Consider the following 17,372-nt stretch of genomic DNA (forward strand, 5'->3'; position numbering starts at 1 on the left):
ATGATCTGGTACTTTGTCAATCCGCTAGCAACCTGCCATCCCAAGTTTCATCTGCAAACTATGGTAGATCTGATAAGGCAACCTATAGGGCCGTGCAAGTCGCATGGGTTTGGATGTGTTATTGTCCTAAAAGGAAACAAACTAAAAAATGTTTTTTTCAATAGTTTCGGGCCAAAAAATTGAAAAAGGACTGAGATATTAACTCACGGTACTAATCTGCATCAGAATATGCCTTAACCCGCACACCCCTAAAGATCCCTATTGCTGAAAATAATTGTACCTCAAATATCGACGCTCAGTCAAGAATTCACAATACTAGCTGCATTTAATAATTGAATTTTAAGTTTATTTGTGTCTTTCTTAACAATACACGTAGTTATATCGTCATTCAGAGTATTTATTCAATTTGCATGAAATGTTCATGTATATGAAATGTATTTTTATTTATTTATTTATTTATTAACAGATTAAGGCCGAAGTGGCCTGTGCCGTATACAAAAGATTCCTCCATTCTACTCGGTCCATGGCCGCGCGTCGCCAGCCACGCAGTCTGCGAAGGGTCCGCAAATCGTCTTCCACCTGGTCGATCCATCGTGCTCGCTGCGCGCCACGTCTTCTTGTACCGGTCGGATTGCAATTGAGAACCGTTTTCACCGGGCTATTGTCCGACATTCTGGCTACGTGCCCGGCCCACCGTAGTCGTCCGATTTTCGCGGTATGACAGATGGGCGGCTCCCCCAACAGCTGATGCAGCTCATGGTTCATTCGCCGTCTCCATGTGCCGTCTTCCATCTGCACTCCACCGTAGATGGTACGCAGCACTTTCCGTTCGAAGACACCAAGTGCGCGTTGGTCCTCCACGAGCATGGTCCAGGTCTCGTGCCCGTAGAGAACCACCGGTCTAATCAGCGTCTTGTAGATGGTCAACTTCGTACGACGGCGAATTCTGTTCGACCGAAGTGTCTTGCGGAGGCCAAAGTAAGCACGATTTCCTGCCACGATGCGTCTACGAATCTCTCTGCTGGTGTCATTGTCGGCAGTCACCAGTGAGCCCAAGTACACGAACTCTTCAACCACCTCGATTTCGTCGCCACCGATGCAAACTCGAAGCGGACGGTTCTCATTCTCTTCTCGTGAACCTCTTCCTATCATGTACTTTGTCTTCGAGGTGTTGATGGCAAGTCCGACGCGCATGGCTTCTCTTTTCAGTCTGATGTAGGCTTCCTCCATCTTCTCAAAGTTTCGTGCAATAATATCAACGTCATCGGCGAAGCCAAGTAGCTGAACGGACTTTGTGAAAATCGTACCACTCGTGTCGATCCCTGCTCTTCTTATTACACCTTCCAGCGCGATGTTGAATAACAGACACGAGAGACCATCACCTTGCCGTAACCCTCTGCGTGATTCGAAGGGACTCGAGAGCGTCCCTGAGACACGTACTACGCACATCACCCGATCCATCGTCGCCTTCACTAATCGCGTCAGTTTGTCCGGGAATCCGTACTCGTGCATAATCTGCCATAGCTGATCTCGATCGATAGTGTCGTATGCGGCTTTGAAGTCGATGAACAAATGATGTGTGGGCACATTGTACTCGCGGCATTTCTGCAGTACTTGACGAAGAGCGAACACCTGGTCCGTGGTAGATCGTTCGCTCATGAAACCCGCCTGGTACTGCCCCACGAACTATGTAATGCCCCACGAACTGTATATGAAATGTAACCAAAATAAATTCAACAGCACTGTTTTTCATCCCGTTTGAAAATATTATGAACGCTCTTGACTGGCAAAACGACCAATCAGAAGCTGGTTCAATATTGAGGTTAGGACTTGATCATATTGGCTACGCGATTGTCTTCTCTTCTCTTAGATCAACTCGTTTTATGAGATATCCCAGTCAAAAAAGGGGGACGATCATGATCACCCGAACAGAAAGTAATATCGAAATTGATCGTACAAACGTTGAATTTACAACAGTTTTATTTGTTAACAAAAACTTTCCTTGTAATATCGATGTACTTATGATTCAGTCCTTCATGCCTCCAAAATCTACAACGGAACAAAAATGTAAATCGATTTTTTTTATTTATATATAGGATAAGGTGGGGCAAATCCGACCTAGTAAATGGTTTTGGCCGTAAAATGCTCATTTTACATCAGATCAAGTCATTTTATATACCAAATTAAAGGTTAGACGTCTGGGCAACTTTCTGTATATAGCATTTTATTTGCATCATTAGACAATTAGGAGATAAAAGCATTTTACGAAAAAGTTCATTTTTGCTGATTTCAAAAACCGACCGCCTATGTTTTTGGTTGATTTAGTAGATATTACCCAAATTTTATGGTTGTTCAATGATAAATCGATGAATGTTATGTTATTCAATTGTAACATGAAGAAAATGGAGTTTAATGTCAGCCTTGGAATGTCAAAATCACGAGCAGTAGCACATAAAAATATTCCCATTTGCATCGGAGCAATTGCTTGACGAATACTATATTCATCACGCTTTTGTGTTTCTAGTTTGTAATTATGAACCATTGTGCGAAAAAATAATAAATAATAACAATAAAAATATTTTTCAAATTGATAAATAAACATTTTCTTAGCAAAAAGCGGTCGGATTTACCCCACTATTTAGAGGTCGGATTTGCCCCACCACGTCATTTTTCATTACGACGCGATAAAAAAAATATGAAAAAAGTTGGCCTAAATTCATCTATGCATTTTGAAGGACTTAAATCAAAGAATTTAAATCCACTTACATTTTTTATGCTATCACTTTAACAATAAGAAATATCTTGAAGTCAATGATGCACAAAAATCAAATCAAAAGTTGTAAAAATGCACTTATTGTCGCTTGAGCATCTCAATGTAGACTAAAAAAATGCTGTCATGCCACCATTATGATTATTCTCGATGCTCTACACGACAGCATTGATATGAGTTCGCGTAGTGCTTCCGATTTTCGATAACAGAGGGGGGTCGGGTTTACCCAACGGTCGGATTTGCCCCACCTTACCCTAACCACAGAGAACAGACATCCATGATCGAACAAAAATATTTAAAAAACATGTGTAAACATTTGAATTGATATACGATAAACACTAGCGCCGCCACACCAACCTATCCCAACTATCCGTCAAATCCATTCCGGAACCGGTTCGAAATCCTGAATGGATTCAGCATGGAATCTTGCTCAAAGAAAACAACCGATTCCGACTCTATCGGTTGATGCTTTGAGCTGGAAGTCATGTTGGAAGTCCGAATCAGTTCCGGACTAGTTTGACTGGGTAGAAGAGTAATCGTTGACAACGTTTAGACAACGTTGGTTTAGATATCCCATCAACTACCTTCGAAACCGTTAGAGATTTTACACAAGTTGAATGATGAAGATGGACGTCTGTGCTCTGTGATATAACCTAGTATCACAGAGAACAGACGTCCATCTTCAACATTCAACTTGTGTAAAATCTCTAACGGTTTCGAAGGTAGTTGGGATATCTAAACCACCCTCTAAGAACGGTTGGTTTCAAAATCGTCCAATGAAGGACATTCGTTGGACCAATTTGGACAACGTCCAAATAACCGTTCAACGAACGTCCATCGTTGGACCCGTGTTGAACGATTTTGAAACAATTTTTTGGACGTCTCAGTGGGCAGGTGCGCTACTTTTGTCATGTTTTCTCGTGGCTGAGTTCGACTGAATTGACAGCGTTTATTCCTCTACCCAGTCAAACTAGTCCGGAACCGGTTCGGACTTCGAGCATGAATTCCAGCTCAAAACATCAACCGATAGTCGGAATCGGTTGTTTTCTTTGAGCAAGGTTCCATGCTGAATCCATTCAGGATTTCGAACCGGTTCCGGAATTAATTTGACGAATAGTTGGGCGTGGCGGCGCTAGTGTTTGTCGTATATTAATTCAAATGTTTACACACGTTTTTGCCTTTCTCACATAAAGAAAGGCTATGCAATCACTGTAAAAATCGACATTTTAACCGAGGACCGGAGGGCCGAGTGTCATACACTATTCGATTCAGTTCGTCGAAATCGGCAAATGTCTGTGTGTGTATGTGTGTGTCATTTAAACTCACAATTTTCTCAGAGATGGCTGAAACGATTTTTGCAAACTTAGTTTCATCTGAAAGGTATAACGCTCCCATAAGCTGCTATTGAATTTTTAGTTGATCCGACTTCCGGTTCCGAAGTTACGGGTTGAAGAGTGCGGTCACGCAGCAAATTCCCATATAAACTGGTACCACCATGATGTTCAAATGATGTAAAACATATTAATATAGCTGTAACATTACTCTAGTTTGCGGGTCTGGATCACTAATGATCAATCAAAGCAGCTTTGACCACATTGGCCACCTATGACGGTTCATGACGCCCCCGGGGAACCCGCCAAGTTCCTAAGCTAATATCACACCCATTCCCCAACGAATTCTCTACCGATTTTTACAAACTTGATTTCAAATGAAAGATACAGTAATACCATTGACTGCTGCTGAATTTCATTCGGTTCTGACTCTTGCTTCCGGAGGTACAGGGGTGTTAGTAAGTATACACTGGAATTTCCCATATAAATCGGTACAATCGTAATACCTCAGAGGCTAAAAACTATTGAAATGGTCACCAAATTACTTCTAATCGCAGATCTAGATCACTGATTGCCAATCAAACATTCTTTGAATATATGTCCACTATCGACGATTCCGGAATTCCGGGCATATTCCACAATTAAAGTCATATCGGCTCTTCAGTGATGACTGAACCGATTTTCTCAAACCAAGTCTCAAATGGAAGGCAAAATATGCAGTTGAGCATTGCGTCGCCGCCCCTCCCCCGCATTGACCTTACACCTCCGTCCTTCATTACTCCCCTCCCCTTGGACCACCCTCACGCCTGCATTTCCTTCATCCACCCCGTATACCGAAAGAAGATGAAGGATTTCTGACGCATCCTCCACTCCCACTCTACTCACCCCCCATTCCCTCCACTTTCAAACCCATTCCACCAACATTTCAAAATATAATCACATGGAGATAACATTGAACTCATGCTGATTAAGCTAATTAAATATTATTCTTTTGCTTTTCTCATATAGAAAGGTTATGCAATTGCTCCAAAAACCGACTTTCTAAGCGAGGCCCAGAGGGCCGAGTCTCATATAACATTCGACTCAGTTCGCCGAGATCACAAAATATCTGTGTGTATGTATGTATGTATGTGTGTGTATGTGCGGATTTGTTAACAAAATGTCCACATCGGTTTCTCGGAGATGGCTGAACCGATTTTTACAAACTAAGATTCAAATGAAAGGTATAATATTCCCATAGGTTGCTATTGAATTTCATTTTCAACCGACATCTTGTTCCGGATTACGAGTTGAAGAGTATGGTTACAAAACAAAATTTGTTGATTTGTCCACATCGGTTTCTCAGAATTTTCTGAACCGATTTTGACAAACTTGATTTTAAATGAAAGGTCCATCAGCTGCTATTGAATTTTGTGTGGATCCGAGTTCTGGTGCCTGAATTACAGGGTGATACGTACGATCACGCAGCAAATCCCGATTCTAACGTATTCTGTGATGAATGTAAAAAGGTGATTTTTTTTCCAAAATGTAAACACAACTGTTGAATTTGTAGATCTAGGTCACCAACAGTCATTCAAAGTCGCGTTGGCCACCAACGACGGATCCGGAAGCATCCAAATTCAGAATAACGGTTATATTGGTTTCTCGAAAATGGCTAGATCGATTTGATCAACTTGAAAGGAGTTGCGTCCCCGGAAACTGATATTAAATTCCATCTCCATCCGACTTCCGGCTCCGGAGTTACGGGTTGTGGAGTGCAATCACATAGAAAACTCCGATTCAAACCGATACTGCGATGAATACAAAAAGGTGCTCTTATATATACTTACCAAGTGTAATAAGAATGAAAAACATTTCCATAATGTTATAATAATACGAACCAGCTATTAAAACATAATTTGGAGAAATGAGAAAGGCACAATTGCACCTCTAGGTGGATTAAAACAGGTTTTTGAATATTTTTGTTCGATCAGGGATGTCTGTTCTCTGGGGTTCTAGGGTTAAAGAAGCATAGTGGTGTTATAACAGGATAATGCAATCCGATGCAACAATCATTTAAGCAATCATTGATACATATTAGAACAGAAAGAATGACTCGTAGAATAGCTGGAGAGAATTTAGTATTCGTGAATATTACGGTTGACAGAGCTCTCTGATTTACTTAATAGTCGATTGATCCGCTTCAGACCCAAGAGGATATCAGGAACAAAACAGAAGCGAAATCAATGCGAAGTTTTAATTGCATCGCTGACGACTTAGCATGCGTTTTTAGGAGCAGGATACTTTGGACTAGACAAAATAGAGGACTTTGATGTTACACACTTCGAGACACACAAGCGCAAAGTTTAGTCCTCCTTCCGAGGACCGGCGTTTACTTGGCAGGAAGTTGTTAATTCGTCCGATTTTGCAAATTTTGTCTCACGGGACGGACTGAGATCTCTTAAGCTATAAGCTGCAGTCCTATCAGACCGCTAAAAAAATAAGTGGTAGGGAATGCTATAGGTGGAATTCGGAAAACACTGAAAACTGACTCAATGAACAAATGGCAGCCAGATTGGGATTCAGCGGAAAGAGGAAGGTGAAGTCACACCCATAAAGTCAGTTCTTTCGATTCAGAAGTAAAATGTCGAGGGAAAACCGGAGTAGTCCTCGTCTGCCTTAGATTTGCAGTGGCGCAAAAGGAGATGCCTCTAGTTAGCGTAGAGAATATCGTGGCTGAAATGTGTCGAAACTTTTGGGCGTAAATCAACGATCGCAGATCGGATTCAAAACGGATAAACGATCGACGGAATAAACGTGATTCGAGTGGACTTTACGAATTTCGCGTGTAACGATGGAACAAAAAACAGCGTACACTTTTTGCGCCTTTTATTCTCGGGCGTAACTTTAGAACCGATGATGACAAAGCAAAGTTCATATCGTTACGCAAAAGTGGTAAAACGAATATCCAGTTAGCAACACCAGCTAGCAGAAGAATATGAACGAGTACCAAGTCAGCGAACAGCCCCTGTGGGGGTGGCTGTATGTTCGGATGTAAGTCAAATTGGTCGATATTTCCGGATCGGTTCACGTCTCGACAGGTTCCGCCATTAGTGCCAACCAGAAGTTACACGGGTCGAACAGCGTGCTAGCGGCAGCAGCAGATGGGAATAACATGAATGGGCAATCGCAGGAACAACGAAAATTCGGTGTTTGGAAAAAGTCCGCAACCCTCTCCGTCGGATTGTGGTAGGCTCGTGATAAAGTTAAATTGCTCTAAGAAACGGGTAACGGTATCGGGAGAAATTCCGCCGCCAGGATACTCTCAGTCGGAGTAGGGCAGATTCACTGTCGGAGACTGCCCGAAGAGAGCGCAACAAAGCTGAGGGCTACCATTCGACAAACTCCACGACCAACAATATAATATTATACCTGTGTTAATGATTCGCAAGAATGTGATTTGGGCATCCTTTTGGATTTCTTTCCTACTCGCCGGAGAGCAGCTTGAAGCAAGCTTACTGTTCAGTCGAAAAGAAAACGCCATAATATCCATTGTCATTTATTTAGGTTTTTCAATTCGACAATTTAACTTCATAATTAATTCAATAGCCCGAAAACTTACTGAAAAATATTCTTATATCTAACATCGTAATCAGTCAAATTCTTTCTTTGAATCGGATATTTCCGAAATTGATTCCAGCTATGGTGAAACGCCAATATCCGAAGTTATTCCGTCATGCGTATTCATGTGCTCCTCAAGTTGTTCAGGCCTGATGTACTCTTTGCTACATATGCGGCAGGAGTAAGCCTTATTCGTTGTTACGGCACAGACTGTGCTCGCGGTGAGTGAACACTTGTGCGTCTTGTTAAAACGCTTATGACTGGAGCTTTTGCCACAATCATTACATTTGTAAATGTTTCCTTCTGCATGTACACGCATGTGACTTAGAAGTTGATATTTTCTGACGAACCCTTTCCCACATATTTCACACGTAAATGGCCGTTCATCTGTGTGGACCAACATGTGTTGTTTGAGCGAGGTAGACGAGGTAAAAGCTGAATTACATATATCGCATTTATATGGTCGATCGTTGTTATGGTTTCGCTGATGAATCAATAAATTGGCTCTGACGGTAAATCCTTTACCGCAGAGGTCACAGTGGAATAAATTTTTGCCAGTATGAATGCGCATATGAAGGTTCAGAGAATTTTTTCTGGAGAAGTGTCTCCCACAGATATCGCAAGTATGTGATCGCTCATTCGTGTGAATCACCATGTGGGCTTTAAGCGTTACGGCGCGGGTGTATGCCGACTCGCATATTTTGCACTTGAATGGTCGGTCGTCGTTGTGGATCCGCCGATGAATAGTTAAGTCTCTTCGCACAATATACTGCTTACCGCAGATATCACATTTGAACGGTTTTTCGCCTGTGTGTACACGTAAATGTTTGTTCAGGGCGTTTTTAAGTTTAAAGCCTTTCCCACAGATATCACAAGTATGCGGCTTTTCCCCAGTGTGAACCAACATGTGAGTTTTAAGTCCTGCGGGCTGGATAAACGCTGCCTTGCATAAATGGCAATCATAAGGTCGGTCGTCTTTATGAAGCCGCTTATGAGTCAGGAAACCTTTTCGAATTGCAAATTCTTTGCCACAAATGTCGCATTTAAATGGTTTTTCGCCGGTATGGGTACGAAGATGTTCGACAAGTTGATGATGAAACGAAAATATCTTGTCACAAATGTCACACTTCAGCCCACCTGCATGAAGTCGAGTGTGCTTAATTAGACTGGTGGGAAAGCGGAAACTTTTGTCGCATATGTCACATTTATAAGGTTTTTCTCCAGTATGTGTTAGCATATGCTGCCTCTGGTTTTCAATTTTACTAAAGCTTCTGGTACAGATGTCACATTTAAATATTTTTTCATCGGTATGTGTTCGCATGTGCTGTTTCTGTCTTCGCTGGGTACTGAAACTTTTTGCGCAAATGTCACAGTTAAATGGTTTTTCACCTGTGTGCACGCTTATATGCTCTGTAAGAGTCTGGTTGCACGAATAAGATTTATCGCAGACGTTACATTTGTATGGCTTTTCACCAGTGTGAACTCGTTTGTGTCTTGTTACGTCGCTAACGGTCCAATAACTCTTACCACATATGTTACAACTAAACTTGGCTGCGTTTTCGTGAACGCATCGGTAATGCCTTTTTAGACTCCGCTTATTTCGACACTTTTGGTTACATACTTCACACGAGTATGACTTGTTTTCAGGTTCTTCTTTATCAACCACTTCTTCGTTTAACTCGGCGCTTCCAGTTCCTATACAGGATTCTTCGAATATTTTGCAATCTTCGGCCTCAAATTGAATCTGGCATTCATTTACTTCTTCGATGTCATGTGTATCGTCGCTATCACAGTCATCTATTGGAGTTTCGGCCTTAAACATGTTTTCAGCATCTACAACAAATTAAAAAATAAAAGTTTAGACTGGAGCGTTGCAGTTAGAATTCGTTTAGTGTGTTCACAAGTAGTGTAGTGGACTAGCGTCAGCCCGGTGCACTGATCAAGTTCCGTGATTCTGAATAGACGAAGCCGAAACGCAAACATCTAGACTAATTATATTTGTGTTTTGTGCCCTAAAGGCACAAAGACGGGTTTAAACCAATTGTCTCCTTAGGGAGTAATATAGCATTTTGCTACACATTCGCTTGCTGATTGAAAACAAGGTTCGATTGCAGTATCAGCAAATCAGCATCAGCAAATAGAACCTCTTCACTTACGGGACATCGTAAGTTAGAAATCGTTGAAGTCTTCTCCAGTAGTGTTTCCAATTTTGGACTAGCGTCAGCCCGGTTCATTAGTCAAGTGCCGTAGTTCTGTAAAGACGAAGTCGAAACGTAAACGCCTGGATTCATTATAATTAGTTTTCGTGCCCTTCATGCATAAAGACGGTTTTAAACCCATTTTCTACTTAGGGAATGATATAGCAAGAGTCTGAGACCAAAGACTCACTGACACTCAAAGTTCTTCACTTATTGATATCATGGTTACTACTTACTACAGAACAACTTGAAAATCACCAACCATATAGCCTAGCGTTAACCTTAATGTAGTTAAAAACAAGTAATAAATATCCCAATTTAGCAATTATTTCTTTGAGATATTTGATGTTTAAAATACTTGCACTGATAGCAATGTAGCATAGATGGGTACGACAGAACACACGGTTTGCTAATGTTGGAAACCAAAATAGGTAAACAATCGAGAAACACGAGCCGACGTCAGCGTTCACGACATGCTCGAGTACTTTTTCAATTGAACGTAAGCTGCAAAATGTAAACAATGCGTGTTTTTATGGCGTGTAATTCCAAATGTCGCGAAAATCATACTAATTTGAAATGACATTTTTCATTAATTGGAGTGTTATTTTAAGTTATTTTTTGTAAAACGACGAAACTTCTTTATTCAAGCTTTTCAAAATTTTGTTGGGTGCACCGTTTTGAAAACTAGCGCATCTGTCAAATTAACGAGCTGTACGGAAAGCGCACACCCGGTCAACCCATTCGGAATTTGATTCGGAATCCTGAATGGAGTCATTATGGATTCCAAATCAAATGCAACAACCGATTCTGAGTCGGAATCGGTTGTTGCATTTGATTTGGAATCCATAATGACTCCATTCAGAAATCCGAACCGGTTCCGGAATGAGTTTAACTGGGCATACGCTCTCTTAAAGGCGACGTAAGTGAACTAAAAAAACGGTTTTAAATCAAGTTGGCATTCGTCACTAAAGTATCGCGAGTGTTATGTTTTCTCTTTCTCACTTCTTTGCTTCTCGTAAGTGTAAATTTACCCAGAGCGGTTCGCGTATAAGTTACAGTGACAAACATGCCTTTTAGAGATGTCCTCGGGGACAGGTGATACGACATCCTCCTTTTTTCTGATAATCGCCTACGTCACAGAACAGATATCCATGATCAAACAAATATATTAATAAAACTTATGTAAACAGTCAAGGGTGGCGAGGCTTCTTGACACAGCTCAGCCACGTTACTACCAATTATGGGAGAAGTCCCATCTGACGGAAACCGACAACCCGAGAAGCAGTGAAAAAGGGAAACTTCGATCGAAGGAATCTTGAACACGCGTGAAATAGATTTCAACGAGTTAAATTTATTACGTCTAATACAAAAGAGTACAAGATCAGTTATGAGGAAAAATGCTTTCATCACAGAGAACAGACGTCCATCTTTCGTTCCATCATTCAATTTGTGTAAAAATCCCTAACGGTTTCGAAGGTAGTTGGGATATCTTCACCAGGTGCACTACTGTCGTCATGTTTTTAGTGGCTGAGTTCGGCTGAATTGACAGCGGTTATACCTCCAAAGATAAACTCAAGATTACTAGGTCCTACATAAATGATTGAAAAACTATGGTTCAGCAACCGTGAACCGATGAACTTAAACGTCGTATGCTTCTGCTACCCCCTTGTTGAGGCGTCGACGACGTGTCTGAATATTTAAGTGCCATGGATACAGTCGTGATTCGCTGGTTGGGCCACAGATCTGTCCAACTAACGAATTTGATTCGTTAGTTGGACCGACTAGATCTTTCATTAGGGCTTAAATCGCTAATGTAAACAAACTGCGTTTTCGCTTTTATGACATTATGCGACAAAAATACTACAAGATTGAGGTGAAAATTAGTTAAAATGGGTTCAATTCTATTATATAAATGATAAGCAATATCTACTATGATCATGTCTAGTCGATAGTTGTTGCACATAAACATTCGAATATTTCGATATTTTCATGTAATTCGAAGAAAAGATGCACGCGCCCTTTCATTTACATTCGGTTTCTATGCGCCCACAGAGAACAGACATCCATGATCGAACAAAAATATTTAAAAAACGTGTGTAAACATTTGAATTAATATACGATACACACTAGCGCCGCCACACCAACCTATCCCAACTATCCGTCAAATCCATTCCGGTTCGCAATCCTGACTGGATTCAGTATAGAACCTTGCTCAAAGAAAACAACCGATTCTGACTATCGGTTGATGCATTTGAGCTGGAATTCATGATGGAAGTCCGAACCGGTTCCGGACTAGTTTGACTGGGTAGAGGAATAACCGCTGTCAATTCTGTCGAACTCAGCCACAAAAAAACATAACGACAGTAGTGCACCTGGTTTGGATATCCCAACTACCTTCGAAACCGTTAGACATTTTACACAAGTTGAATGCTGAAGATGGATGTCTGTTCTCTGTGATGCGCCCATTTGCTGAGCCCTATTAAAAAGTATAGAGTACTTGACAATCTGTAACTGTATTAGTGTGTTCAACGGTTTGTTTTCCTCCATCTGTCATAGATGGAGGAAAAGAAATCGAAAATAACTTTTCGGTCGGATTATTTTCATGATGGAATACGACCAACCGGAATTATACGTCCCCCGAATAAGTTTTACAGCGACATAGAGCATTAGAACACCATTATAAATCTCGAGTACTTTTTCAAATGGACGTAAGTAACAATGAGAGATTCTCTTTGAGGTCTTTCTCTTCTGTTCATTACTCGGCCATTTCAACATTTACTACTCTACTCTTTGCATAATATTGTAGTAAAAACCGTCGGCTTTCGATATGTACTGGAAAATTAGTACAAAGTGTTGTAATGACGTCGTAATAAACGAAAGAGAAAGTAAACAAAGAGAGGCTCTCAATGTTACTTACGTCCATTTGAATAAGTACTCGAGAAATACTTTACGAGAGCTAATTCAAATGTTTAATTTGGCTGACAGTTTTATATATGACAGCTGGAGGAAAACAAACCCCCAAGTAGTGTGAGTGAAATCGTTTGCATAGAACTTTATACTGTCAAGCTCGCCCATTTACCCAGTCCTACCCAGCAAGACAGAGTCAGTTTAGCCCATTTACCGCGCCCTTCTGAAAATTATGTACACAGTTTAGCCCTTTCGCAAATGGTGGTTGCTGAAGGGCGAAATCACGACTGGGATGCAAATTGGGCGTAAGCATTTTATTAGTTTCTACCCACTAAAAGCACATAGGAATTAAATTCTTTGTTATATTGTCATAAGGTTTAACCAATGATGCTTCCGGAAAAACATGGTCATAAAGTAATGTATACCTACAATAAAAACTACATTTAGAAAAGCATCGCCGAATATTGAAACTGATTTTTCTCCATTTGAGTAGATTGGGACTTAGGCCCTAATGAAAGATCTGTGTCGAATGGTTGGTTTCAAAATCGTCTAATGAAGGACGTTCGTTGGACCAATTTGGACAACGTCCAAATAACCGTTCAACAAACGTCCATCGTTGGACCCGTGTTGAACGATTTTGAAACAATTTTTTGGACGTCTCACTGGGTAGTGACATCACTTTTTAACCACCAGGCTAGAACCTTCTTTAAGTTTAGAAAACATTGCTTAAAACCATAATATTATTATTTATATTTGAAATTGTGCATGGTTTATGTTGTATCAAAATTTACTAGAAGTCGTTCTGATCCGTTTCAAATGTGTGAATCTGTGAATATGTTTAATTACAAAATACGTTTTCCACTCACTATATAACCTTATATAATCACAAATCATCCAAGTAAGGCCGGATGCTGATAAATTTAACATGAACGAAGAAACCTGCAAAAATTATAACCAAACAGCGATTGCTCTTAAAGATCTAGTAATAGATGCGGTAAAATTTGACATAAATTGCCAAGAAATTAAACGAAGGTTTTTGATAGTGTATTATTTTTAATAGATTGAACACTACACCTTTACTTGCTTTCAGCCATTTTCCTAGCGAAGAGCGTCAATTTGAACTCACTACACCGACCACTGATGGTACCAGCACCGAAAATCATTGTCGGGTTTGTGATAAACTGTTTTCCTCCAAACGTCAGCTTGCCGACCATCGACGAATACACAACAGTGCGAGGCGACACAAGTGTGCATTTTGCGGTAAATTGTTTATGCATAAAAGTATTCTAGCAATACACGAACGCATCCATACCGGTGAGAAACCATACACTTGCGTTATTTGTGGCAAAGACTTTGGCCGTTCAAATGTCCTTGATGACCATATGCGCATTCATACCGGCGAAGAATGTTGCAGCTGCAAGGTATGCGGTAAAGGCTTTATTCATCTCTCTAGTTTGAAGTACCACATGCAAGTTCACACTGAAGAAATGCAAAGGTGCACCGTTTGTGGTAGAGAATATCGCCACGCGGCGTCACTGAAAATGCACATGAAGATACACACTGATGAACCATTGTTCAAATGTGATGTCTGCGGCCAAAAATGTATAAGCCAGTCCAAACTTCTTGGGCACATGCGTACTCATACCGGCGAAAAACCCTTCAAGTGTGAAATTTGTGGCAAAGAATATTCCCAACAGAGCACACTGGTCTGCCACATTCGAACGCATACCGCCGAAAAGCCATACAAATGCGAGGTGTGTGGCACACTATTCAACTACAGTCACTGTCTCACGAGACACGCCGAACTTCATCGGGTCCCCCAGGAGCACAAATGTGACGTCTGTGGTAAAGTGTTCCGTCTCAGTAGACATTTGGCGAAACACAGCCGCACCCATTCCAAGCAGCTGCCCTATTCTTGCCGGTTCTGCGGTAAAGGATGCTCGGAAAGGTATGTGCTTGATATACACGAACGTGTCCACACTAGAGAACGACCGTTCGAATGTGACCTGTGCGGGAAAAAATTCGTCAGTGGCAATACATTAACGCAGCATAAGCGCCATCACAGCAAGCGGAAAGGGAAGCTCACGCTAGAAAGCGGTTAGTATTGATGCTTGGGATGCTGAGTATGTCATGACGTGAAGGATCACCTCTTCGTATTCTGGATAGGGTCGCCAGATTGGATTTCACTAACTGGCGCGATGCAAAAAGATTCACAATTTGTAGCGAAAAAAAAGATCAATGGCATAGTCGACTCCCTAAGGATTAGAAGAGACCAAACAATAGTGATTGTTTTCAAGGATGCTGTGATTTATCCAATTAAACGACACTAACCATGAATGAATGAATAAGATATATTTCATCAGGAACGTATGGTATTTTACATACATACGTAGAGGAAGTCAAAGCTGTACGTAGTTTGGTAAGACCGTAGCTTCGAACTTTTGCACCACCTGAGTTTCTGATGCTGAGTTTAATTATTTAGCTTCAATTGATTCAATTTGAATTCTGTTAGTACGCAGTCTATCACGACGGCTTTAGCCGGAATGTACACGCGATATTCGTGGATAATTCGCAAAGGAAAAATACGGAAGAAAGTGATGCATGCAAGAAGGTAAGAGATTCATAACTACAAATTGGATTCGGCGTATTTGTTTGTACCTAAATGTTGGGCTATCTGAATTGGGAACCGTGTTACGGATTTATCTTTATTTAATACTCCAACGTTATATACAAATTATATTAACTCAGAGCAGTTGATCATTCAGAGGTAGCATGATAATACCACCATTCCAGATATAGTTTCAATGGGTCAATTTGTCCTATCAAAATAAATTAGAGCTAAACCTGTTTTCACTTTAAAAAACAAAGGCTTATCTAAAGCGATTGATAATAAATAATACAATGTTTGACTAAAACACATGGGTTGCAAATCTCAACTGCAATTAGTCATTACTACATCACAAAATAAGTAAATGCATGTCTAGAATCATTTTATTGGTTAGTATTTGGAAAATTCCTAGTGGTCCATTTATATCCCTAATAATGAGTTGTTTCAATCTGACGATCGTGGAAATTTCTCGGTGTTATTTCACGAATATCTTTGGTTCGATAGGTTGTATTGCTACAACATATCTTCGCTTCAATTGTCAATTTTTACACATTGTACATTCATGTCTTGCCATATACAGCTTCAACACTGTTAACGTAGAGTTCTTTTTTCAATCCTAATGGTTGAAATGCACTACTTTCCTCGTCAGTGTTCGTTCCAAGTCTCAGTTTACTGCCAGCAAACTCAGTATCCGGGAATGCCTACAAAAATATAGATATTAATCAATTCGAACAGTTTCAATCAATAATCCTCACTATCTTCTCCAGTGACCGCTTCGTTGCCAGCCGGTCGTGTTTCTTCTGGTGCCGCACCAAATGACTTTGACGATAGAACTGTTCACCGCACAGCGTACACTCGTGCGGTTTTTCACCCGTGTGAATGCGTCGGTGGTGTGTTAGGTCACTTCTCCGCAGAAATTCCTTACCACAAATATCGCACAACTCCGACCGTTCGCGGGTGTGTGTCCGTTTGTGCTGTGTCAGGTCAGCATTGGCGATGAACTGCCCACCACAGATATCGCACCTGTACGGACGTACTCCAGTGTGAATGGCTCGGTGCCGCTTGACGTGACTGGCTTTAAAAAATTCTTTACCACAAATGTCACACCGAGACCGCCGATCATTGGTGTGTATTCGTCTGTGTACAGCCAGATTCATGCTTGCGGTGAACGCTTTGCCGCACACCTCACAGACGTGCGGTCGTTCTCCGGTATGCGTTCGCCTATGTTGCTGCAGAATGCTATTTTTTATGAATCCTTTGCCACACAGATCACACTTGTGCGATCGATCGCTGGTGTGAATTTGTCTGTGCTTACGGAGATTAATCTTGTTGGAGAAAACTTTACCACAGAATTCACATTTGAAGGAGGTTGTTTCTATTTGAGGGATGATATCTTCTATTGTCTTACTATTTAGGTTTTGAGATATTCGATTGTCTTCCAAACTGATGCCAAATAAACAAAGATCCATTGCTTTGCCTTTTTCGTCGATTCTGTATTATTGTCTATAAATTATGAATTTTAAGCGTTTTCTGTAAGATGATTAATATTAGTATGTAGTTAATGCCTTCCTTGATATCTCAGATTGTACTTACTACATATTTAAGAACTTTGATTGATATCCCTATTGGATGTACCTATCAGGTAAATTTCAACTAGATTTTTTTTCTATTTTCTGCTGTTACCAAAAACTTATAAGGTCAGGAATAACACTTCACTACATGACACTATATATAGCCACTTCAGTCTTTGTGTCCATCACCCCATCCTGAAATTGCAAACAGTTTTACTGGTAGAAAATGCATTGTTTTAATCACTAATTAATTCAGCATGATCAATTGGCTCCCTAATTTTCCAAGCTTCCGTAATTGCACTTATTGACATTAATTTGTTGACATCACGCTCACCAATCACCATACGCACACTATTCAACACTGACTGACATATTTATTTTTGACAT

The 17,372-nt window shown here is 40.7% G+C and overlaps 3 protein-coding genes across 7 annotated transcripts; 1 reads left to right on the forward strand and 2 right to left on the reverse strand.

Annotated features, from left to right (window-relative positions):
* Positions 1-7,637: 7,637 nt before the first annotated feature.
* Positions 7,638-13,954, reverse strand: LOC131685437 (zinc finger protein 260-like). Of its 4 annotated transcripts, none has more exons than XM_058969144.1 (3): positions 10,136-10,390; positions 9,603-9,953; positions 7,638-9,534 (listed from the first exon to the last, which is right to left on the reverse strand). In XM_058969144.1, the coding sequence occupies exons 2-3, from the start codon at positions 9,682-9,684 to the stop codon at positions 7,781-7,783; spliced, it is 1,836 nt and encodes a 611-aa protein (XP_058825127.1). In that variant the 5' UTR covers positions 9,685-9,953; positions 10,136-10,390; the 3' UTR covers positions 7,638-7,780. The 4 variants fall into 4 exon arrangements, with proteins under 4 accessions (XP_058825127.1, XP_058825128.1, XP_058825130.1 ...); XM_058969145.1 differs by having other exon boundaries at positions 9,858-9,953; positions 10,136-10,388; XM_058969147.1 differs by lacking the exons at positions 9,603-9,953; positions 10,136-10,390 and adding an exon at positions 13,881-13,954.
* On the forward strand, positions 12,842-15,425 carry LOC131685449 (gastrula zinc finger protein XlCGF8.2DB-like). Of its 2 annotated transcripts, XR_009304805.1 has the most exons (3): positions 12,842-13,838; positions 13,897-15,225; positions 15,289-15,425. XR_009304805.1 is itself a non-coding variant. In XM_058969168.1 (2 exons), the coding sequence occupies exons 1-2, from the start codon at positions 13,732-13,734 to the stop codon at positions 14,906-14,908; spliced, it is 1,119 nt and encodes a 372-aa protein (XP_058825151.1). In that variant the 5' UTR covers positions 12,842-13,731; the 3' UTR covers positions 14,909-15,326. The 2 variants fall into 2 exon arrangements, 1 of the variants encoding a protein (XP_058825151.1); XM_058969168.1 differs by having other exon boundaries at positions 13,897-15,326.
* A 56-nt stretch (positions 15,426-15,481) lies between these two features.
* LOC131685458 (zinc finger protein 239-like) lies at positions 15,482-17,289 on the reverse strand. The gene is made up of 3 exons (XM_058969186.1): positions 17,008-17,289; positions 16,170-16,944; positions 15,482-16,115 (listed from the first exon to the last, which is right to left on the reverse strand). Exons 2-3 carry the CDS (start codon positions 16,881-16,883, stop codon positions 15,975-15,977), a joined length of 855 nt encoding a protein of 284 aa, XP_058825169.1. The 5' UTR covers positions 16,884-16,944; positions 17,008-17,289; the 3' UTR covers positions 15,482-15,974.
* Between the last annotated feature and the right edge of the window lie 83 nt (positions 17,290-17,372).

The sequence above is a fragment of the Topomyia yanbarensis genome, chromosome 2 (genome assembly GCF_030247195.1).
Source record: "Topomyia yanbarensis strain Yona2022 chromosome 2, ASM3024719v1, whole genome shotgun sequence".
NCBI lineage: Eukaryota > Metazoa > Arthropoda > Insecta > Diptera > Culicidae > Topomyia > Topomyia yanbarensis.